General features: G+C 45.0%; 1 protein-coding gene and 1 long non-coding RNA gene across 8 annotated transcripts; one reads left to right on the forward strand and one right to left on the reverse strand.

The window, feature by feature from the left end:
• The first annotated feature begins 168 nt into the window (after positions 1–168).
• On the forward strand, positions 169–22,489 carry SLC26A8 (solute carrier family 26 member 8). Of its 7 annotated transcripts, XM_071817855.1 has the most exons (21): positions 169–302; positions 2,740–2,967; positions 5,107–5,246; positions 5,819–5,935; positions 6,842–7,017; positions 7,541–7,705; positions 8,411–8,560; positions 11,440–11,522; positions 11,884–12,031; positions 12,922–13,035; positions 14,255–14,332; positions 14,494–14,589; positions 15,139–15,245; positions 16,677–16,746; positions 17,561–17,653; positions 17,736–17,870; positions 19,072–19,431; positions 19,816–19,870; positions 20,000–20,178; positions 21,133–21,392; positions 22,069–22,489. In XM_071817855.1, the coding sequence occupies exons 2-20, from the start codon at positions 2,864–2,866 to the stop codon at positions 21,346–21,348; spliced, it is 2,586 nt and encodes an 861-aa protein (XP_071673956.1). In that variant the 5' UTR covers positions 169–302; positions 2,740–2,863; the 3' UTR covers positions 21,349–21,392; positions 22,069–22,489. The 7 variants fall into 7 exon arrangements, with proteins under 7 accessions (XP_071673956.1, XP_065710499.1, XP_071673960.1 ...); XM_065854427.2 differs by lacking the exon at positions 22,069–22,489 and having other exon boundaries at positions 21,133–21,857; XM_071817853.1 differs by lacking the exons at positions 169–302; positions 22,069–22,489 and adding an exon at positions 416–788 and having other exon boundaries at positions 21,133–21,857.
• On the reverse strand, positions 17,846–24,738 carry LOC139829595 (uncharacterized). Its single transcript, XR_011742134.1, has 3 exons — positions 23,974–24,738; positions 23,342–23,441; positions 17,846–18,762 (listed from the first exon to the last, which is right to left on the reverse strand). It is a non-coding gene; the product is annotated as an uncharacterized lncRNA (long non-coding RNA).
• Position 24,739: the final 1 nt, after the last annotated feature.

Below are 24,739 nucleotides of genomic sequence, written 5' to 3' on the forward strand. Positions count from 1 at the left end.
GGCGGCCCAGCAACAGCAACGCCCTCCCGCCGCCGTTGGCCGCCCCGCCCGCCCGCTCGTCCTCGCGCCGGCAACTGCGCTGCCCTCGCCAACTCCCGCCTTCACCTCCCCTCAGGGCCGGGCGCGGCGGCTGCGAGGCCCTGGCACCGCTTTCCCCCCGCTTCTCTCCCGGCTCCCTCTATCCCTCCCCTAGACCGCAAGGGGCGGGATAGCCCGGTGAGGCCAGGTGAAGCAGCGCGCGGCAGGGGTTGTCTGTCCAGCAGCGACCGGGACGGAGGGGCGGGCAGACACTCCCGTCACAGGTAGGACGGCGCTGACGACGCCACAGCCGCTGCCTCCACGCCTGCCTGCCTCCCTCCCTCCCGCCCGCCCGCCCGCCCGCCCGCCTCGCCTCAAGCGGCACAGCCCGGGCTGGGCCCGGGCAACCGCCCCTAAGCACACCCCAACAGCGCCTCCACAACGCCCGGCCGCTCGCTATGACCGCTCTCGCGAGACCTGCAACACCTAGCGCAGAGATGACCCAATATGGAACCAGAGCGGCGACCTCTCGCGAGAGCGGCCCGGCGGGAGGGGCGGGGCCTGCCCGGGTGGCGCCGGGTGCCGACCTTGTGCGCGTCTGCTGTTCCGCGAAGTAGGGGCTGCGCTGGTGTTTCCGTGAGGGCCGCTTAATTTATCTGCAGCGTCCCTCTTAGGGTGTGCTGTAACTGAGAAAAGGAAAAGGAAAATAGATCAAAAACCTTACCTCAGGCAGCACTTTGCAGGCCCAGGGTAACCTGGCAGGGTCACTGGTGAGTCACAGCTTGTCAAGGTGTATCTCACGCTAAACTTGAGTGCCTCCGAAGCCTTACAAGCTGGTATTAATTGTTCTTGTAAGCTAAGGACATGTTCCCTTCCAGTGGCTTCAAACCGGCAGTGATGGGGAGAGCTGAGCTCTCCCTGCCCAGATTTCCCAGTGTCCTGATCTTTCTGCATGTGTATAGAGAATAAGCTATTTCTCAATACTGTAATAGTCCTTGCAATATCAAAGATATGCACGCGTTTGCTTTCAAGTACATGCCTAAGACTCAGGTCACCAAGTACTGCAGGTTAAGCATGCTTTGGAGTGGAGCCCATGGTGTCTTTACCAGGCAGTAAGTACAGAATGCCACACCAAATAAATAGTGTTAGGCATTTGCATTTAAGGCCACTTGGCTTTTGATGTCAAGCTTGAGATGAGTGTTGTTAGGAGTACTGTGCAAGACAGGCACATTCTGAATGGCATATGGAAGCCTGCTTTTAAAACATTGGCTTCCCATGTCAAAACTCCTCTCTCTCAACACAGCGTAACAGCATGGGACCTTGCCCGCTGCTGCCGTGAGTCATCACTGAAGTCCAAATACCAGGAGTGAACAGCTGAAAGTTACCACTACTTGCGTCTAAAAAGTGACTGCTTCTTGGCATACAGGCATTTTTAATGCCTTTAGTTTGCAAACTCTAGCTTCTTGTTGGTTTTTCTTGTTGTATTCCTTGCCTTGAAAATAAGTGATTGTGCTCTAAGATGTCAAAAACAGCTAAGTCTTCAAAAGCTCGTACTGGGTATGAAAAGCTAGTGAACAAAATGGTTCTTAAAGTCATCTGCGGACAACCTTGATTTATCTTCTCTGTAAAAAGAGGGAGAAACTCTGCCCTTGGGATGGAGTGTGTTTGAGACGTGTCTACTAGTAGCTGCTTCTGTGGTTTAGAATGACAAGGGGGTGTATGTGCTGGTAGGTATGTCTCACCAGACAGTCAATACCATGCCGGAGTCCGTGTTCCTGTATCAGAAGTAGCCAATCTCAGTGGTGCAAAGCGCTAGACCTGTACAAACTGATCCTGGCAGTGCAGGAAATAAACATGAAGAGAAGACTTAAATACTAATGATTTTTTTGCAGGTTTTGATACTTAAAACTTAGATTGCATTCTGAATAGACTCTCAACTGCTTGCTTTTTATGTTTCCTCTTTTCTTTCTGCTTCTGCCCATAGCCAAAAAAATACGTTCCTACATGTCACCACCCTTCTTCTATGTACTTCAATTTGGTAACTCTGGATGGGGATTTTTTTTCTGCCTCAGCTGTCTGTATGAGAACTTAGTTTGAGATCTGCTCTCGCACTGGATTTTACTTACTCGGTATTCACTTTGGGAACTCACATCTTCGCTCCTCTGAGTTATAGTGATTTAATTCAGATCTCCTTCCTGATACTAACATTCTAAGGAGCTGGAGTCAGACATTTTGGGGATTTAAAAACCTGAATGGTATCAGATACCGATTTTATACAGCAAATTGCGGCATTTCTACAGCCTCACATTAGAGCTGCTCTCTGTGTGTCAGACTAAGCCTTTTTTCTCCAGGACTGGAGCAAGGAGAATCCCAATGGGTTCCTCAGCTCTGGTAGGTTTATGGAGAGGGATTATATTTAGTTCCCTGGCCGGCTTTTGGTATCACAAAATGGAAGGGAATTAGGCTCATTTTTCCTATGGAGTAGGAGCAAGGCAAGTTCCAGAAGGACCCAGTGTTCCTACAACTGATTTGCAGTTGATTATTTTTGATCCTAAAAGCAGCATGTCTTCTTGCATGGATTTCAGTTGCCAGAGCCTTGCTTATCCCTGCTGTAACTACTGGCTTCACAGGAGTTATCTTGGGATGGACCGATCGCAAATCATACTTTTAATTTTGGTTTTCGTAGATACTTCAGTCAACGGCCCTATTTCTTTCTTCCAGTCTCACTGCCAAGAAAGGGAGCTTTCTTTGTGGTCTCCAGCATTTGCTGTTCCTCTGGTTTTGACTGGGATCAGAAGGAAAATACAGCACTAGGCAACGAGCAGCCTGCAGGGTCCAAAGAGAAATGCAGACCGAGGAGCACTTCCAGGCACACTTGGAAAGAAAACTGCCTTCCGCCTTGCATGGAGCACTACAAATCTCTCAGGAGAACAGACGGCTGCAATGCAGGTGAGTTCTGTGCCAGGAATGTATCGGATGTAAAGGAACTAGGGAGGCTTCAAGCCCAAATGTAAAAAAGGTGCTGACTTCCCTACAGCTGGTAATTAAAATGCTGAACTGCACTGACTGATAACTGAAGCAGAACACCAAGTTGCAGCAACTTACACCTGAAGTGTACAAGTTCAGCTTAGGATTGCACTACCAAAGTTGCTATTTGCAATTTGCAAAAGCGTGTGTTTGCTTCAGGACTATGATAGTATGAGGGATGTATTCACTGTAAAGCCAATAGTTGTAGTTCCCTCCAGGGCTTACCTCAGCCCAGCTGCCAGACACAAGCTTTCCTTGGCGTTTTTCTGATTTGTGCCTTTTGATACTTTTATTTCTTAAATTTCAAGAGTCTTTTTCTGTTGTCTCTTAGCTGGGGAAATGGAACGTTGCATAATGGTATGACTGAGATTGACTGAACCGCTTTGGTATTATTTTGGAGCTATGTTCCTGTGTTCTTTGAAGAGAAGGGATGAGGCTGGGGTACTGATCAAGCATTAATGCTTCCACAGCCTCTTTTTCCTGTCTGGCCAAGGTCTCTTTTGGGCATTTTGCTGTTCTGAGCAGCCCTGCAGGCGCACCAGAAGGCCATCCCTGTTGGCAGCACAGAATTCCTGATGTTCTTTCATCAAGGCAAACAGAATAAAAAAATAGGAAGCCTGTTAATCAGCTTCCCTTTTAGTTTTGTTTGACTATAAATACTCTCAGTTTTCTTTCTGAATCTGGTTTTGGATGCAGAGTGGACTGTCAATGGTTATGGCTATGTCTACAAAGTCCTCCTAAGAAAGTAAATACAAGATTTCTGATTCATCATTTATCTGCGCTTTGTTTCAGCACATATACTGAATCTATACTGAAACTTAAACTGTCGTTTTGAGTCCATGGCAGCACTTGAGACTCAAGTCTAGCTATGGGTGAGCTTCTGGAGTCAGAGAAACAGAATTACTCGATGGAATTACTTTGCCCAGAGAGGTTGTGGAGTGTCCTTCTCTGGAGACGTTCAAAACCCAGCTGGACACAATCCTGTGCAACCTGCTCTAGGTGAACCTGCTTTAGCAGGGGGTTGGACTAAATGATCTCCAGAGGTCCTTTCTAACCCCAGCCATTCTGGGATTCTGTGTGAAAGGGTTGAATTGTGTATAATTATGACATGACCTAGAGTTAACAGTCTATTCACCCAGAAACACAATCACAGGAAGAATTTTGTTCTGAAGTCATAGCTCATACTGTTGGAAACTTTACCATTGCACTTCATGCTAATAAGGAAATCTCTTTTATTTCCTCCCCCAATTTGTCGTTTAAGAGCTGCGTCTGCCTTGGTTCCTTATATTCTTTTCCCTGTTTCTTTTCCACTTCCCTATCTCCTGTGTTTTCTCTCTTCTCAACTTTGTACCCATTTGTCAGCCCAGTGTGTCATCACCTTGGACAATAAAATGATGGAAAGAGACTCAACTCTATAATGTTAATTGGGGGTCAGTCCCCACAGCCACTGGTCAAGGATGCCAGAAGCCTTGGGCAGATGCTACATCACTTATATTTAGTTTGTAAGTAGAAAGTCACCAACATTGTGAGGGGATTAAAGAGGGAAAGAGGGAACACAAGACTGTGGGAATTCTGATTCAAAAACATATACACAAAATAAATCATGTAGGTAAAGTCCTGCTTCCATCCCCTTATTAAAAAAATGTAATATGGGAAACATTTGACTGCGTTTTGGAAGGTGGGATAGACTTGCCTATCTTCCCCACCCAGATGTAGTGTTTGTATGTTTTTTTCTAGATTAGGAGGAATCAAAAACTATCTCCTATTTTTCTGTGGTGTTAACAAGGTCAAATAATAGATGCATTGAGCTCTCTGGGCTCCGGTGCTGACAGGCTATCTTATGGATCTCACACAGAGTATTTGCCGTTCATCTGAAAGGAACGCAAAGGCATGGGGGTGCCTGTGCTGGATTCGTGTTCGGCGCCAGCCGGACCTGCAGAAGGCTGATACCTGTGTGGGTTCAGAGGGCTCACCGTGGCCTCTCTGCCTGCGGAGCATGCACTGCAGAGACGGAGGTGTAAAAGGCATCGCACATAGCTTCACTTATCTGCTTCTTTCCAGCTTCTCCTGGGGAAGGTTCAGAAAGATCACACTCCAGATGTTCCCTGTCCTGAACTGGCTGTTTTCGTATCGGTTCAGAGAATGGATCTTGAGGGATCTACATGCAGGCCTAAGTGTTGGGATGGTTCAGGTTCCTCAAGGTAGGCAGAGAGAAAAAAACACTCCAACTTCCTTCGGTATATCATGCTTTTCATAATCTATCTCCTGTGTGTGTTTCTGTTCTTTCTAATATCATGAGGTTATGTGGGAACTTGAACGTTGGAAGTTCCTTAAATCATTTGTTTGCATATTTGCAGGAGAACTTCTTTTCTATAATCAGATGTTACATGGTCCAATTTCAAGGACAGGACACTTCTCAAAATATAAACTAATAGCAGCATTTTCCTGTATTGCAAACAAAATAACCTGCTCTTTAAAATCCACCTTGCAAAATCAGGTCTGTTAGATATTCACGTACATAGCCACCCCACTAATAGGTGGCCTAAATTAAGAGTTGTTCTGGTTCTCTGCCTAATTTCTAGTTAGCAAGGGCCCGTGTTGTAAAACAGTGTTGGCTTTTGTCACTAACTGACCTGGCTTTATCAGATCATGAACCTGGATTTTCATAAAGGTTGTCAGGTTTTCACCAGCAAAATTTTACTTAAAAATAGTAACCGAAGATAGAGAGCTGTCCCAATTTGCTTGATTTTAGAAAAATATTTTTGTTTTCCAGGGCTTTTAGGAGTTTGGCTGACCAGGTTACCTCTACCAAATGTGAATGGCTTCCTTTCTGCATTCTGCTGCTCGATGACATATGTCATATTTGGGACTTCACCTCATATCTCAATTGGTGAGGTTTATTTTGTACTGTGAAATGTTTCTGCAGGATTTAGAGATTATGTTCGGTGCTGCTTCAAAAAACTGGCAAGATGTCCTATCTCTTTCATCTGATAGGCAGATGGTATTTAGGTGACAATCCAGACCCCCAGCTTCTCAGTTCATTGTTGTTGAACTTCTGCAGCTGTTGTGCAATGAGAATTTTCACCGAATCGGTCAAGTTTCAGCTGCGAGGTCCTTTGTGCCCCTGAGGACATGAGCTAGCACAGCTCCTGTGCTACAGCCACCAGTGCAAAGGACATGGCTGGGGTGGCACACAGTCGTCTCCTGTGTGAGGTCAAGGACAAGTGCAAGCTGCTTCCCATTTACCCCCAGGATGTTACTGTGAATCGTGATTTGGCTTCTGGTCTTCTCTGTGCAGTTTCTTGCCATGAATGAACAGTCGATGCGTTTCCATTCTTAATTTGTTCAGAAACTAGATTATTAAAATGCCGCTTACACGTGACAAGGCCCTTCACGCCATCATAATAAGTGGATGTGTGGAACTCTGGCCTTTTGGGTAACCTGGCAGTTCTTTCTCTATGTTTTTTCAGCCTTTCTGGCGGCTCATTGTAATGCATCCATTTTTTGTGCTTTACGTTAAAATCTTGTTGTTGTGCATTTGACCAGTTGAAGACTTCACTCACAAAATGGCAGGAATCTGAAATTTTCAGACAGGACTTTGGAAATTTTAGGTACTTAGTCAGAAATGGTAAAAATGAATTATATAAGTGGATTATATATATATGAATGAAAATAGACTGTCTCATACTGGACAGACTGACAGTGGGGGAAGAGATGGATTTGTGGTTTTAAGATAAGTCTTTGTTGCAACATCTCATGTAGTTCCATTTTCTGTTCTCTGTTTTGTTGGTTCCAGGCTCGTTTAGCATCCTAAATGTGGTGGTGACAAACATTCTGAAGACGCTTAACTTCAACCAAACATTGTCCTCTAATGGTTCCTTGGACAACTTCTCAGACCCTACTTTTATGAAAGATTACATGGAGGCCTTAACATTTACAGCATCAATAACATTTTTTACTGGCATAATTCAGGTAGAAGATGAACCTGTTTTATGTCCTTCGTGATGTATCCTTGTGCGCATTCTTTGTTCAAATGTAATAATTGGTACTGCTTGCTTATTCTTACCACAAATACTAAGTTCATCACATTTGAATGCATACGTTGTGCAAAATGGGCCATGAAGGTCTGTCTCTTCCTCTTATGCTGTCTGAAAGACATATGATAGCTTAAGATTAATGTGTCCATGATTTATATATTGATGTGTGAACTAAATTATTATATTTTATGTCCCCCAGTTCTGCAGTACTTGCACCCTTAGGTAGACCTGCGTAACTGCACACACTTGATGCAAAGTGCTCCTATTTCTGGTTTGGCAGTGTATTGCTTAAATGTGCATAATATGTTCAAATGTGCATGTATGTTCAAATGTATGTGCAAATAACTATCCATCATGTATGGCAGTGAAGAGTCATGCCCTTCAAATATGAAAAGAAGAAGGGTGGATTTAGACATTGATCATTATATCACGTCTTGCTTCTCATTTGTTCCATGCAGTTGCTCCTAGGCTGCTTCTGCCTGGGGTTTGTAACGACTTATGTGCCGAAGACTATAATTGATGCTTACCTCACTGCAGCAGCGTTGCACGTAATCGTATCGCAGTTTGCCTTTATCTTTGACATCGTGCTTGATTTCCATGAGGGCCCACTTGGCATTTTCTATGTGAGTAAATTCATTGTTAAGTCAAAGAAACACCTGCTTCTTGGAGGTGGGGAGAAAAAAGAACAGCTTCAGAAACAGAAGGCAATTGCCATCTAAGTCCATTGCTAAGGGCTATGTGTGCAAGCCTCAGCTGTGGTTTACTTTGCCCTCCTGTTGTCTTGAACAGTGTATGAAGCTTATTGTGTGACATGCAAGAAGAAAAAATATGTATGCATATTTTAAATTACTTACGTAGCTCTATAATATATTTTCAGTATGCCTATAATTGTAGCAGGGCACAAGCTAGAAGAAAAGCTACCTTTCCCCTCAGTAGATTGTCATGGGCAAGCCATTGGGCTCACAGTATCTTTATTGTATCTAACAGAGACTCAGGAGAGTCCAAGTTAAAACAAGTTAAAGCTAATTCATCCTAATTTACTTTAGTAATGTCAATCAGACAACTTGAGAGAAAGATAGTGTAGAAGAGAGAAGAATGACCGTACTAGATCTGAGCTATTTTGTGGCGGTGTTTTCTCTGCAGATACCAATACACAAGATAGATTTTAAAATACTGTTTTTCTCTTAGCATCTCTTTTCTTCTAACTGAAGATACCACCATAGCAGAAAGGATGAATTCAAGTGTCAGGGCAACCTATGTCAGTCTCCTGGAATATAGAAATAGTTGTAGTATCTGCCTCTGATCCTCCTATTACGATTGTTTTCCAGAATCTCTTTCATTTCTTCCTGGCTCTCCCAAAAGCTAATGCCACCAGCATCCTGCTGTTTTTAACTAGCACGGCTGCACTACGAATCAGTACATCTATCATGATAAATTATAAACACAGTCCTATTGTATTTCCCATGGAACTTCTCTTGGTAAGTGATCTCCAAAATGTCATTGTGGTAACTGAACTGACACAGTGTATAATATACTATATTTCAAAAAACATTTCACATATTACTTCAGGATGCAGTTACGTTTACAGACTGAGTCTTTGCTTAAGTCCTTTAAATACTCCTACAAGATTAACTGTCTTTAGATGTATTTTGCACAGTTGCAGGAGCACAGAATCACAGAATATATCTGTAAACATGAACGAGGTCACCCCTCAGTCTCCTCTTGTCCAGCTCCAGAGCCCCAGCTCCCTCAGCCTTTCCTCACACGGGAGATGCTCCACTCCCTTCAGCATCTTGGTGGCTGCGCTGGACTCTCTCCAGCAGTTCCCTGTCCTTCTGGAACTGAGGGGCCACAACTGGACACAATATTCCAGGTGTGGTCTCCCCAGGGCAGAGCAGAGGGGCAGGAGAACCTCTCTGACCTACTGACCACCTCCTTCTAACCCACCCCAGGTACCATTGGCTTCCTGGCCACAAGGGCCCAGTGCTGGCTCATGGTCACCCTGCTGTCCCCAGGACCCCCAGGTCCCTTTCCCCTACACTGCTCTCTAATAGATCATTCCCCAACTTACACTGGAACCTGGGGTTGTTCTGCCCAGATTCAAGACTCTACACTTGTCCTTGTTCTGTTTCATTAAGTTTTTCCCCACCCAGCTCTCCAGCCTGTCCAGGTCTGTGGATGGCAGCACAGCTTCCAGTGTCACCACTCCTCCCAGCTTGGTGTCACCAGCAAACTTGCTGTCACTCTATTCCCTCGTGCAAATCATTGATGAGTATATTGAATAATACCGGTCCCAGCACTGACCCCTGAGGCACTGCACTGTATACAGGGCTCAACCTGACTCTGCCCCATTGAGCATGACTCTGGCTTCTTCCCTTCAGCCAGTTCGCAGTCACCTCACTGCCCGCTCATCCAGACCGCACTCCTCAGTTCAGCTGTGAGGATGCTGTGCAGACTGTGTCCAATGCCTCACTCACATCAAGGCAGAACACGTCCACCGCTCCGCCACCATCCATCCATCTTGTTGTGTCCTCATAAAAGTCAATGAGGTTGGTCAAGCACGACTTCCCCTTGGTGAAGCCATGTTGACTGCCCCTAATGACCCTCTTATCCTTGATCTGCCTTGAGATGGCACCAAGGAGAAGTTGTTCCATCAGTTTCCCAGGGATGGAGGTGAGGCTGACCGGTCTAGAGTTACCCGGGTCCTCCTTCCTGCCCTTTTTGAAGACTGCAGTGACATTTGCTTTCCTCCAGTCCCCAGGCACCTCTCCCGTTTCCCAAGACTTGGCAAAGATGATGGAGAGCGGTCCAGCAATGACCTCAGCCAGCTCCCTCAGCACCCGTGGGTGCATCCCATCTGGACCCATGGATTTATGGATGTCCAGATTGACTAACTGCTCCCTCACCCAGTCCTCATCAACCCAGGCAAACTCCTCCATTGTCCTGCCTTCCTCTGGGGCCTCAGCGATGCGGGGCTCCTCAGGACAGCCCCTGGCAGAGTAGGCAGAGACAAGCATTCAGTAACTCAGCCTTCTCTGTATCTTCTGTCACCAGGGCACCCACCTTGTTCATCAGTGGGCCTACATTGCTTCAGCTGTTAGTTTGATCTGCCACAGATTGGAAAAAGCTCTTCCTGTTGTCCTTGACCGCTCTCGCCAGGTTTAATTCTAAGGAGGCCTTAGCTTCCCTAGTTGCCTCCCTACACCCTCTGACAACAGCCTGATATTCCCCCAAGTGCCCAGCCCCTCCTTCCATGATCTACAAACTCTCCTCTTCCACTTGAGCACACCCAACAGCTCCCTGTTTAACCACGCAGGTCTCCTGGCTCCCTTCCTTGACTTCCTACGTGTCGGGATGCTCTGATCTTGTGCCTGGTAGAAACAGTCCCTGAACACCAACCAACGATCTTGGGCCCCTTTACCTTCAAGCAGCCTTGTCCATGGGATTTCCCCCAGCAATTGCCTGAAAAGGCCAAAGTTTGCCCTGCTGAAATCCAGGGTTGCAATTCTGCTTGCTGTCCTGCTCCTGCCACAGGAGATTGTGAACTCCACCATCTCCTGGTCGCTGCAACCAAGGCAGCCCTCCACCTCTACCACTTCAACCAGACCCTCCTTGTCAGTGAGGATGAGGTCCGGCAGGGCACCTCTTCTAGTCGGCTCCTCCACCCTTTGCATCAGAAAGTTATCGTCAAGGCACTGGAGGAACCTCCTGGACTGTGGCTGCCGGCCGAGTCATCCTTCCAACATCAGGGGAGTTAAAATCCCCCACCACAACCCCAGGGCCCGTGACTGTGAGGCTGCTCTCAGCCGTCTGTAGAGGCCTCATCCTGATCTGGTGGCCTGTAATAGACACCCACAATAGTATCACCCTTGCCAGCCTGCCCCTTAACTTTCACCCATAGACTCTAAACTCGCTCCTCATCCGCCCCTGGACAATACTCAATACATTGTACTTGCTCTCTCACATAAGGAGCAACTCCACCACGTCGCCTGGCTGGCCTGTCTTTCCTGAAAAGGACACAGCCATCCATGCCCACATTCCAGGCACGAGTGCTGTCCCACCGTGTCTCCGTCATTGCCACCAGGTCATAATCTCCTGCCCTAACACAGGTTTCTAACTCCTCCTGCTCATTCCCCATGCTGCACGCATTGCTGTGCAGGCATTTCAGAGAGCGAGCCGAGCACACCCATTTCACCCCAGGGGTATGGGAGGCCTCCCAGCCTTCATCAACTCTGGAGTGATGCCCCACTGATGCAAGCCCAGCTACAACCCTATCCCTCTTTGAGTCTAGTTTAAAGCTCTAGTTTAAAGCAAATGCTGTATAATCTCTGGTATTGCTTTTTGTTTTCTTTCCCAGATTATCACAGTCACCATTATTTCTAATCGCATTCATCTTCATGCTGAATCTAGTAATGCTGTGCTCAGTATGATTCCTCAGAGGTTAGTTGTCTATGCTGTTAATGAGGTTGTACTTTGGAGATACAAAAAGATTATGTACTTGTTTTTGAAATCTGACATGGGCTGATTTTACTGGGAAGTAAAAGGAATAACTCTTCAAGAGATTTAATTGCATAATCATTTACGAGCAAATGCAGAACTCCAACTACAGTTTTCTTTTGTTAGATTCAGGTTTCATTTACACACAGAGGAAGGAACTTGCATTTTTTGTGAGGTGGAGTTCTTACATATTGAGATCATCTCCTACGGGGTGCTGGATGCCTCTGATAATGATCCTGGGTTTGGAGTAAATGTGGACAGAGCTCAGAACAGGTCTAAACTTATCTGTTCTCTGATTCTGTAGGTTTCTGCCTCCTACGTGGCCAGACTTATCAAAGCCAAGCAAGATCATACCACATGCCTTCTCCCTTGCTATTGTAAGCTATTTCCTTCTTGTTTTTGTTGGAGACAGGTATGCTTTGCTTCACAACTACCATATTGCCAGCAATCAGGTGAGAGCAAAACTGTGCATACCTCCTAGGCCAAGAAGCAAGTTGAACTTGACTTAGAAATGAAAGGATGGAGTGAATATGCCAGACAATGATTTTGTAGCAACTTGCTACCATTCCCTATGGAAAGTGGATTTTATAAGCCAGTAATGTGAAGGCCAGAACATGTCCACCTTTGACCAACAGGCCTTCGTAACTTCCCAGTGATTAGGATGAACCTCACACACAGAGTGCTGCAGCTGATCCGTGAGAACCATTGCTGTCATGAATCCAAGAGACTATAAAAGCATGATAAATTAATAGCTGAAACTGTACATGGCCAGAGAAGCTGTAGTGTGGCTGCTGCCCCAGTGTGTGGATTCTCTGCCCAGAGCGACTGCTCTGAGAGGTTTTTAGGCTGAAACTGTGTTAGTTTCCAGCGTGCTAGTAAGCATTAGGTGTTTTGCACTACTCCAAGTTTAGCTTGTTGTGATGACTTCGAATCTTCACTAGAATGAAAATAAGCCAGTAAGGAACCTGCCCTGACTTCTCAAAGCCTCTGGGGATAAAGGGAATGTCTCTTCCACTCAGCTTTTGTCCAGGTGCTGTGGGCTGACATATGCTATATGTTCAGCCTGAAAGGCAGTGCTTCATAGCTTTGGGGTTCTAAGTGGATTTCTTTGAAAGAAGGAACTGAATTTTTGGGTCCATGAGATCCTCACCTGTGAAAACTGTATGACTTTTGAGATAATTCATTTAACCATGGGAGACGTTGCTTCCCAGAAGGTTTCCTGAGCTCAGCAACACAGACGAGCAACAGCAAGTGTGAGCAAAGGAAAGGACTTCCTGATAAGCTCCTTCTATGAAGGTAAGTAATTCATTTGGGGTTTCCTCTGCATGTTTCTGTTTTACAGGAGCTAATAGCTGTGGGGCTATGCAATATTTGCAGCTCATTTTTCAAAAGCTTTGCTGTCAGCTCTGCTATTTCTGGAACTGTCATTCAGGAGAAGACAGGTGGGAGAACACAGGTGAGCTGGCCTGGATTTGTTAAGGTTCCAAATTCTCATCTAAACTCATTGTATACTGAGCAGAGGCTGAGATTAAATCTAAACAATTTGTGAGATATACAGTTATGCACCCATGGATCATGAATTCAGATACCCTCTGTGTGTGTGCTATATTATGTACTATACTTACATGATCTTTACAACACATAGTGTGCCACGAAGAATGCCAGGATAATGTGGGGAGAACAGGATATGTTCATGCAGTTTAAAACTGTATTTCAGTGAATATATGGAAAAAGCCACAGAATCCCAGAATGTTAGGGATTGGAAGGGACCATGAAAGCTCATCCAGTGCAGTCCCCCCATGGAGCAGGAACACCCAGCTGAGGTTCCACAGGAAGGTGTCCAGGCGGGTTTGAATGTCTGCAGAGAAGGAGACTCCACAACCTCCCTGGGCAGCCTGGGCCAGGCTCTGCCACCCTCAACATCAAGAAGTTTCTTCTCAAATTTAAGTGGAACCTCCTGTGTTCCAGTTTGCACCCATTGCCCCTTGTCCTGTCACTGGTTGTCACCGAGCAGAGCCTGGCTCCATCCTCCTGACACTGCCCCTTTCCATATTGATCCCCAGGAATGAGTCCCCCCTCAGTCTCCTCCAGCTCCAGAGCCCCAGCTCCCTCGGCCTTTCCTCACACGGGAGATGCTCCTCTCCCTTCACACAGGTCTCCATATGAAAAATAACTCACACCCTCTTAATTCTGCCATTTCTTCCTAACTTTTGAGTACTTGACTTCATGATTTTTATTTTTTTTTAAGGGGGGAAATGAGGATATCATATATAATAATATGTAATAATGTTTTTATCGTACCTTTTAACTGAATACCTGTAAACACTTCACTGCATCATAGAAATAATTTTGTTTCATAAAGAGTTCATTCCAAAGTCTGACTTGCAAGAGAAGTATCTTATTACTCAGGTGAAATTATCAAGCCAAAGTCCTGCATTGTTCCGTTGTGCCTAAGAATAGTCCATTTAGGAAAAAATTTTAGCTCCAGAGAGCTCTTGCAGCTCGAGTATTCCAGAATTTGTACCGTGCATTGCAGCATACCTGTGCCCTTTGTTCATCGCTCCCTGGTGATTCTTCCCAGTTGGTGGTGCTACATGGCCCATACCGACTTGTTTAGAGAGGACAAGTAAGGAAATGGTTCTGTCAGGCCTCTCTAATAAAGTATTTCTGCGCAGTTGGCAGCAGCGATTGGAGCATCTGTGATGCTGGTGACTGCGCTGAAACTAGGACACTTTTTCCAGATGATACCTAATGTAAGTGAACCTGAAATAGTTATGGCAGCAGCCTACTTACTTCCTAAGCATAAAATAAGTGAATTCAGTTATAAGACTTTAATTTTCAATTTTCTTAGCATGCTTGTGTTTGCAAATAAAAAATAACAAAATAATAGACACTACTTTTCTGATTTGCACAGGGTATATTTGCTGCCATTGTGGTATTTAACGTGCTCCCTTTTCTTGAAAAGTTTCTGGACATCCCCATCCTGTGGAGGCGGGATAAGTACCATTTGGTGAGTGGCAAAAAAAAATAGCCGCCTGGAGTTGGGAATGTGCCTTCAAAGGAGGAATGGATGTTGTGCGAGGGCAAGGCAAAGCAGTGGTCGTTTCCTTAGAAAAGGGATCCTTTGAAATATCCGCTACAAGAAGTGTATTGAAATACCTTCAAAACAATTTCCAATTAATTCTATACAGGGAGAGCTGGTTATTGTTGTTGCTTCCCATATCCCCTGAGAAGGAAATTGTCTGGCTGCCCATGGGGCCACATTCCCCTGTCAGCTCTTGTGCAGGACTTCTCATGAAGAGAAAGACCCCCGATATGATGCGGTTTTTCCTAATAATTGAAGCTATTAAAAAGTCTGGAGATTTGAACTGTCGTTCACGATCCTTGTTTGTGACTACTTCCAGGACGGGGTTCGAATAGATGTGCCAACAAACCTTTACATGTATTACCATTTCTAGACTTTTTCTCTTTTTTTGTCTGCAATTTGCAAGTGCTGGGGCTGAGTTGCAGGTCACTGTGCATCTTTTTACCCTGCATGTTCTCTCTCTCTTGTTCAAAGGTTATCTGGCTTGTAACTTTTGCTGCAGTGCTTTGTGCTGGTCTTGATGTTGGTTTAGCGATTGCCATGGGATTTTCATTCTTCATAATCACCATTAGGTCACACAGGTAATTGTAACTTTTCAAACCAATTACTAGTTTCTCTTATAGTTGATGTTTTAGTCAGACGTGTGACAATGAAAAATCTGTTTCACGTTTGTAAACACTTCAGTCAGGTCATTTTGGAGTCTCTCTCGTGCTGTCCCAAACTGGTAATTCCTTCAAGTTTATGGGCTCTGGATTGGTCTCTTCTGCAGCTCTACCATGCTGTTGCAGGCTGTTTATTGAGGTGTAGGCATCCGTTGGGATAAACTATCTGTGTACATACTTCTACAGGGATAAAATGAGATGTCGTGCCTTTCTTTCACATACATTCCTCAGTCTTTGCTGCCGTTTACCAAGTTGCTTTGTTTTCTCCATAAACTCAGTTGGGGATCAGGGAGGGTGTTTATGTCAGGCACACATTGCTCAGTTATTAGCTGCTAATCCAAACAGGAAAATTATTCATAAATCCAAGCCACACCTCCTGAGATTTACCACAGTAGGGAGATGCTTGTCTGAGTAGACTGAAGCCTCTAGAACTACATGGAAAGAGTTAGGAAATAACTCCGTTGCTGCAAATACCGAGCTGCTTGTGATCTGATCCGGAGTGGCTCTGAGGGAATACCTTTGGGACGAACTTCAGTTGCTGTCTGAAACCCACCACATTTCCTCTGCTCAGAGGTATCCTCTTGGCTTTGCCTTGGGGTTTCTTGAGCATTGTGAAAGGGCATTTCTGCAGCCACTGTTCAGTTAAGTGTCCCTGTTGTTCATACTACCTTCAGGGTATATAACTGCTTATCAATTTCCTCCCAGTGAGACCATTGTGCTGACAGCACTCAAAAAAGCTTGGGAAGTTATCTGCAAACAGTTTGCTTTGAATAGAGTGTTCTGACAACAACTTTCCATACATGGGGGCAAGCAAACAGCCAGCTAGCCACATGTTTATTCCACCCGTAGCCTGAACTGACCAGAACTTGCCCGAAAACTATGCAGCACCATTGGCGAAGCGTGGTCCCCAAACCAAGATATTCTCCTTAGAGGCGAACCCCTGCACTAATGCTGCTCCACAACCTCTGGATCAGACCCGGCCTATATGCAGCCGGCTCTAGCCCAAGTTGTAGCTGCCTCCACCTGCCTGTGTAGATGTATCTTTGAGAACGGCTGTGGGAAGGCTGAGAGGGAACATGCTCCCTAGCATAATAACAATAATGCAAGTGTTCCAGAGCTAGAAATGGGACATTATACATTCTTGAGGGCACCGGTGTACCTGAAGGCTCTGTTCGTGTACTGCTCCCCTACTCAAAGAACAATAATTATGAGTTAATAACTTTTTGTACTCACACCCTCTAAGTTACAGCTGGCATATTCAGTGAAGAGGAGAGAAACGGAGATCAAGCTTTTGGGAACAGATGGTTTTTCTCTGTTCTCTCTGAAAACCTAATAAACGTCTTGTTTCAGAATGAAGATGGTGGTGCTGGGACAGATTCCAAACACGAATATTTATAGAAGTTTATCCGCCTACAGAGCTGTAAGAGGAAACAAAAGCAAAATGTTCCATCTCTCTCTGTAATCCAGCTTCTTCCCTTAAGTGCCCAGGGGTGACCATTCAGACTCGGCTCGTTTGATTCAAAACTCTGAAGAATGCTTAAGTATCTGTAGTGTGAACTGAGTCAGATACTGAGCTCGTCCTGCTTGGGCCTTTGGAGCTCTTTGTGTCCGTCTGTGCTGTCTCCATGGTGGAAGCTGCACTGCTGTCATTTCCAGAGCTCTTTGGCATTTCTTCCTGACCTGGTTTTCTCAGTCTGGCTTTGTCCACCCTACATCTGTTTTCACAGTAACAACTGTCCATGTACTAGACTGACTCACAGGTTAGGTGCTCCTGGTGATGGGATAATAGGTAGGGCACGAGCCTTTTTAACACGTTATTTTCAAGACTTGCAACATACTGAACTGGGCAACACAGTAGTAGGGAGCTTTGCCTTTGCCACATGGGTACATTCCAAAGAAACATTTGCAAACAGTGGAATCATATAAGGACAAGGTTAGTAAGACAAAGGTATAGTGTATGTTTTCTGTAATGAGCATTAAAAATAATGTGACTTATTTTATAGTCAATCAACCAACCGTCATCTGTGATAGATCTGCTGGAGGTGTGTTTTTAATTGCAAGAGAAGCAGATTAGTTTATGGTAATCAGGTCCATGTTGCCAATGCCACTACTAGTATGCAATGTCATCAGTGATGTGACCAGACAAACTCTGTCCTTAGGGTAGAACCTTTTAAACTACAACACAGACAGGAGGGGAAAAATAGCTCTTGCTAGGTACAGCTTTTGTTTTACAGGCAAGGGAGATTGAAGGTATCAAGATCTTCCAGTGCTGTTCTTCCATCTCTTTCGCAAACGTGAATCACTTCAAAACCTATTTGTTACACAAGGTAAGCCACTTCTTCTGCCAGCGGAAGTTTCTCCCCTGCATTGGGGAGATAAAAACTCTAATGAACTGCCTTTCTTTTTCAGATGGACATGAAAGCAGTGCCTCTAGATGAAAGTGAAATGAGGGCTTTAATTTCACGTAGTGTGTCTGACACCACAGTGGAAAGAAAAGATCTGAAATTCATTTGTGTCTGTGATCCGCCTCTACCACCACCTACGGTCAGCTTTAAAAGTGTATTTATCTAGTCTGTTTGAGGTGTTACTGAGGACAATGTTCTTAACTTGCCAGTACCAAAAGGCTGTAAATGTTTATCTGAAGCATATATATATTTACTGTATGAAAATAAGCAGACATTACCCCTGTATTTCTTTACACAGACTTTATGTGATAGAGCAATTGTAGATCAGCATACTGGGTGAATTAAGTAGCAGTTGAAGTATTCAACGTATCCTCTCCTCAGCTGAAAGAATTAATTTTGTCAGTGCTTCAATAGGGATTTTCTTCTGTTTCGCCATAGAAGTCAGAGAATTCCCGTGCGTATGAGGAATTTGTTCCACTGCCAGTACTGCCAAGTGCAAGTACAAAACACCTCAAAGGCAGCTACGATTATCATGAATAGAGGATTTCTCATATTTACAATAACTGGCAGCTGTGCATCTTCTAGGGTCACTCTTATCCCTCTTTCCCTGAAGTTTCTGAATTGTCTTAGACAATGAAAGGAAAAGGGAATGGACTATCTTCAGAGATATTTTTCAAGCAGTTACCTGTGATTTGTAAAAGCCATTGTAAGAGAAATGGGTTGAAAGACAGTGGTTTGGAAAACATAGCACCAAAGTGCTTAAGAAGGGGAAGTGATAGATAATTTAACATTATCTTCCGAAGTACAAAAATGCAGAGAGTGAGTTTTCCTTTCTTGCATTATAAAAATTAAAACACACATTTGGAACTATTAAGAAAGAAAGAATGATTAAATCGGTCCATTCTGTGACCAGCTGCCATGCAAGAAAGCCGATGAATTGAGGTGTGCAGAACTCAGCTCCTCATGGTAGGGTCAGCTCACTGCTGCTCAGACGGCAATGGCAACGGGCAATCTTGTTGTTCCTTTATTTTCTGAAAGGTAGAAGTAACAAGTGAGATTCCAGCATCACAGGCCATTTCAAGGTGTGGAAGAGTGAGGTACCACTGTACCTTTTATTTATTTCTTTGGTGGCCCAAGGCACTCTGGTTAACCACATCTGAGGCTTGCTAAGTTCACCTGCTACTTTGCATACTCGTGTGGCTTACTGCTATATTTCACGTGTGTTTTTTACCATGAAATATCATATAATTTACAGGGCTGTCTTACTTGCAGTAAAATATTTTCTGCCTCATGGTCCCAGTTCTTCCAGCCACTGGTGTACTCTCCATTCTCCATCTTAGGCACCATTTACAGAGAAACTGGTGAAGCAACATCACAAAGACAGCAATTCCTCATCATCTTCAGCTAATTTGGTACATTGGTCAAAGTATGGAGACAATCTCAGCTCTAGGACACTGTTGGTAGGAGCAGCCGATGTGCGGTGTGTATCCCCAGGCTCTAACGCCGCATTTTGGACTGAAAAGACCAAGGATGAAGGGAGAGGAGCCTGCCTGTCACCAGGCTCTGCAATAGATAACTCATCAGTGCAGTTAGAGCAAGAAGAACAGCCAATGCGTTTGCCATGTTCGGTTCACACCATTATTTTAGACTTCAGCATGGTGCAATTTGTGGATTTGACAGGTTCAGAGTTACTGCGACAGGTAAACAACCCAACTGATACAAATGTGAAACTTGAAGTTTACCCAATGTCTTACGTTTCTTGCTAGCCTAAAATATCTTGCTGCATAACAATCTATGCATCTTCCAGTTGACCTTTAAAGGTGCAAGATTTAGCTATCGCTTCAGATTTCAATAAATTCCCATTTAAAAAGCCCCACCATCCATCCAGAGGAGGTGCAAAAACCTGTCCTCCACTGTGCCCAGTTGTAAAATCACGTATACTAAAACTCCATTTATCAAAATGCCTACTTTGTTTTTTCCATTTTGGCTGTTTATTTTTTTCTCCTTTCCCTGTTTGTTTTACCTTCTAGTACACTTTCACAATGTGGAATTGCTCTAATGCCTGTATGGATTTCTTTCCACAGCTCATCTATATGTTTCACAATATTGGCATTACAGTCCTTATAGCTAGCTGTCACGGTGAGTATAGCATTTGTTCACTAATATCAACTTATCTCCTGGGATAAGTTTTAAACTTTAGTGGAATGTTCTAGCCGTACTGCTTGAAGTGATTTCGCTGCTTTATGTATTTTCCTCCATTTTTAATAGACTCTGTGATAACACACTTCGAGAAGAGCGATTTCTTTGACAGCTGCGTCACCAAAGAAATGTTTTTCCTAACTCTTCATGATGCTGTGCTGGCTGCTTTGGGCAGGCATCAAAAGCCAGATGAGCTGGAACCTTCTGCCAAAGAGTTTCCTGAAGAACCACTTGCTGAACAGCAGAAGGTAGAATGTTTATTAAATTATCCTGTGAGTAACTTAAATTTTGTCATGTGGTTGAGGAAATAGGGCAGAGCAGATGCTCTTTCGAATTCTCTAGTTTTTCACAGGTACTTGCCTTTTCACAGTGGATCAATAATGCATTTTGTCTCTTGGAGTGCTGTGCTCCTTTTTGGGGAAAGGCATCTTCGTGTGCAGGCTGGAAAGACATCCAGCTGAGTTTTATGGCAAGGAATGACTGTTGCATTTTAAGTGGTTTCCATTTCTCTGACAGAGCGAGGACCCTGCCAGGGTAGAGCAAAAACTCCAAGTTTTTTATTTCCAGAGGTTACTGCACCAGCTCCCCTGGGGCTGATGGGGGAAGTGAAGGACAGTGCTGGTTTATGCACATACTCCTGTCAGCACTCTGCAATGATTTTCAAGCTCACCGGCTGTCTCAGCCAAGTTCAAATAGGGCAGATGGTTGCAAATTCCAGGAAAAGCCCTTGTTCTGCATAGAAGATTGCAGTAATTGCCCCGTCTATGGAAAGAACCCAGCTTTGTTTAGTCATCCAATGCATACCTCCAGGCTGGGGTCCTATAGCTGAATGAGGTGAGAATGAAGGCAAAAACCTATCCAGATCTTCAGGAAAACAGGGTTCTTGAGTTCTGCTGCTCATGGAACAACTTGTGTAACTCTCTTACCTTGGCATTGTACAGAATAGTTTATTGCAGGGATATTGACCTACCAGACTCTCTCCCCCATAGAAAAAACTAAAAAACTGAAGGTGACAGTATATATTCACCAGTGTCCCTTTGATGGAGGCGAAGAGGGCTGGGAGCAGCTACCAGGCAGGAGGTGACAATGCTCAGCGGTGGGGCTGGGCTGGGTGTGCAGGGGGACCCACGGCAGCTCCCACAGTGCCATGGGCCGACGCAACAGCCACCCCTGGCTTACAGAAGTGCTTGTGTGCATTTCAGGGAAGAAGTTTGCTTTTGACGAAGAATAAAGATTTTTTCTCTGCAACGAATTCTGACAACAAACTTATGCATGAAGAGTCAATATCAGATACCTCAAGCTCAGCCCAGAACAGTGCAGAACCAAGCTCTTGCTGGCAGTACGATACTCGGCCCCTTCAACCGGATTTCCAGGACACAAGCTGGGGGGAGAGGTGGAAGTACACCAGCAATCCCTGAGTTGCAAGTGTTGGGGAACTGGGAATTCAGTAGAGAGGAAAAAGGTACAATCTAAGCAACAGTTCTGGCGCTTATCAGCCTTCAATCCTCATATTTTTTTCTATTCCAGAGTTCTCAAAATAGACAGCCTGACTAATGTCTCCAGTAATTCTGCTCTCCTAAACAAAACCCAACATTTTTGTTATTGCTTTCAAGCATTTTCAAGTAGATATGCTACCCGGAAATGCTGAAAGCAGAGAAGTTTCAATGTATAAGTTCATTCCTAGTTTTGTAGTTCATTCTAGGAAATTATTTATGTTTGTTTTCTGAAATTTTGTAGAAATTTAAATGTCCTAACTTAGCACTTACATATTTATTGCTTGCTAGTAAGTAAAATTAATCTGCCATATTTCAACAGATTACATGCATTATTTTCAAATGTATTTAGAATGATGTGCAACTTCAAAGAAAACATTTTGTTATTACTCTTCAACACTGAGCTGAAGTTGATAATATCTGCATTAAAATAATGTTGTGTCCGTCCCTTATTTCTTCCTCAGGCCCTTTCTAATCCACCAGAACTAAATCCCATAATATTTTTTTTTATGGCTTTGTAGTCATCTGCTGAAATAGTGAAGAATGGAGGGATGTGTTCACTTTGTTCTGGAGAGCCAGGAAAATTGTAGACTTAGATACAGTCAGAAAAAGAACCAAAAAGTAGCATAGTTCTATTTTCTGTAGGTCAGGCACGGAGTCAGCTGCAGTGATACCGGTACAGGGGTGTGAGCTTGGATTCCACTGAAAGCAGCAGCATTTAACAGTTCCAACAATACGCATCGCAAAGTTTCACCATTCTCTCATCTGGAGGATTATCCCATGGCACAAATTGCCTAGAATGAAGAGCTGCAGGTGAATTACTTTTAGGTGGGTGGCCAGCACTGTGTATATACACTATTCAGACCCTATTTTAAGGCAAAACTTAGACTGAAATGATGGATTTTTTGTGTATAGATCCTGTGGTGTGGGCTAATTCATTAACATGAACAGTTCTAACTTCTGCTGCTGGGCATTGTGTGGTATCTGGATGTGCCGTAACAGCAAGGCAGCTCCTCTGAATTCTGCTGCTCCTGGCTGCTAAATTTTAGCAATGATACAACAGCTAATAGGAATATTAAAATTAAACTATCTGTAATGTATTCCAGTGTGTTCTTCTAATATTTTTTTCAGTTAAATTATTATTGCTTCCAAGCAGTTTCTAGAGGGAAGCCACAGTATTGCACGTGTAAACTGCAATGGTAAAGGAGTTCAGTGAACATTACTGCGTAGAGTTGCTTACTGTAGAGGAAACTGAGTCCTGGAACCCTCATCCCTTTTGGACTGAAAGACAGGAAAAACTGAAAGCTCAAATGGTGTTGAGTAATTCTCAAACCACATACGCTTCCCTGCATTGTTTTGGATACTGGCTTCACGCCAGGCCCCTCTCAGCTCTGTTCAAAACAGTCATACAAAACTCACGAGCAACATAGCCCTGATTTCCAGATTCTGTTGGCTCTCCTACCACAGCTTTGATTCAAGATGAAATGGCATACCTAGCTGTTGGCACGATGGAAAGCCTCTGTTGCATACTTAAGAGATTTCTTTTTTTGCTTGTTCTGCAAAGTTCCGATTCTTTCCTTCCTCCCCCCATGATTCTGCAGAGTTGAGCACCAGGGGACAACTCAGACGTCACTATGTTAGTGTTCAAATTGGGTTATATTCACCTTGCAAAACAAAGATTTTGCTGAGGGGAAGTCCAGACGATCTTCTTCCCCTATAGCTGTGCTGTGCCATAACTCCACTCCCATGTAAGTGCTTCTGTGTTTAGCCAAGCACAAATCCCTGGCCACACACTGTGAAGTGACAAAGCACAAACTTTATGGCCAAGGACTCCACCTACACCTCTAAAAATCCACAGAAGTCAGAGTTCAAAGGCCTGTCTGTAATCATGTGTTCATGGGCAGCTTGATGTTCTTACCTGACCTAGTTGCAGCTACAGTTGTTCTGTGCACACAGCAACTCTTCAATGTCCTTTCCATGTCCAGTGCGATGCCATGACGTTTTCCTAGCAGGTTATGCTGCGGAAACACGCCACATTGAATCAGAGGCTACAGATCCCCAAACATGCACATTTATCGTTGCAGGCAGTGCAAAGTGTCTGTAACCACCCCCCATCCTGTTGTCGTTTTATTAACATCTTACTCTAGTGCATAAATGGCTGTAGAAGTTCAAAAGCAGCTGAGGAACCTCAGGAGTCTGGCAGAACGTGGCAGAGGCAGTTCTTGGGGCAATGCGCTGCGGTGTGTCATACTGCGCAGGAAGCCAGGAGGAAGGACCAGCTAAACCAGTTATGTAGGGCCATAGTTTGGGGGCATTTATTCTGCTTTAAAAATGAGTGCCAGGCTGGTGTGTATCATGGCTTGGGCCTGGCTCAGAAACCCTTTGAGGGTGCTGCCCCACACTGTGCTTTCCTATCCCAAATTAGAAAAGTCATAGAAGAAACTTGGCAGGAGTAAAGACGCTCAGTAATATCTTCTTTCTGTAGGAGACTTTTGCATGAGGCTCCTCATTCAGACAGTGGTGGCAGCTATTGTTTGAGGGAAATGATACCTGGCTGCACACTTGCGTTGCTGTGTGGTGTTCCAAATCCAGCCCCGTGCTATCTGAGCTGTCCTCAAGTGAAGAAACCCAGCCGAAGTACGGAACACTGCAGCAGTCGCAGCAGTTGACTTACAGCCCAACACCAAAGGCGCCCGGCACGCTCTGCAAGGGTCCTGGAGAGCTGAGGCGCAGCAGCCGCTGGCCACGACTCCCTCTGCCGCACCCCAGCCAGTGCGGGCACGGCAATCCCTGACGGAAATCCGACAGGATATATAATGTGCCCCTAACAGAGCTGTGAGCAATTTTTATGAGAAAAACTGCATTAAGCAAAACTGCAGATAGGACTAGAGCTTGCAAAGTTCTAAGGTATCTTACTACCTTAAAACGGATGCATTTCTTCAGTGCTTACAGCGAAATGCCTGAGTGGCCCAGTAGCTGAAAAGTTTTTTTGAATGTAATTATTAAATAAATAAGTTTAGACTCTGTGACGGGCATTTCACCCCACTGAGGGCAGACGGCTTGCACATCTCGTCAAGGCGGGGACCCGCGGTGACCTCGAGCGACTCCGCTCTGCCCGAGCTCCCCGCGGGGCGACCGCAGCTTCCCGGGCCCCGTGACTCGCACCGTGCGGTCCCTCGGGAGCGCCCGCCCGCCGTGACGTCACCGCAGCCGAGGGACTGCCGGGTCGCTTCTCGAACGCCGTCGCGCGCGGCGCTGACGCCACAGCCGCGGAGCTCTCGTCACACGCGCGGCGCCCGCCTCCAGACGGTCGGAG

The sequence above is a fragment of the Patagioenas fasciata genome, chromosome 21 (genome assembly GCF_037038585.1).
Source record: "Patagioenas fasciata isolate bPatFas1 chromosome 21, bPatFas1.hap1, whole genome shotgun sequence".
Lineage (NCBI taxonomy): Eukaryota > Metazoa > Chordata > Aves > Columbiformes > Columbidae > Patagioenas > Patagioenas fasciata.

Coding starts and splice junctions, on each gene's coding strand:
- SLC26A8 (XM_071817855.1), top strand. CDS start 2,864: ATGCAGACCGAGGAGCACTTCCAGGCACACTTGGAAAGAAAACTGCCT. Junction 11,523..11,883: donor CTCAGTATGATTCCTCAGAG/GTTAGTTGTCTA, acceptor CTGATTCTGTAG/GTTTCTGCCTCCTACGTGGC. Junction 17,871..19,071: donor CGCCTCTACCACCACCTACG/GTCAGCTTTAAA, acceptor TCTCCATCTTAG/GCACCATTTACAGAGAAACT.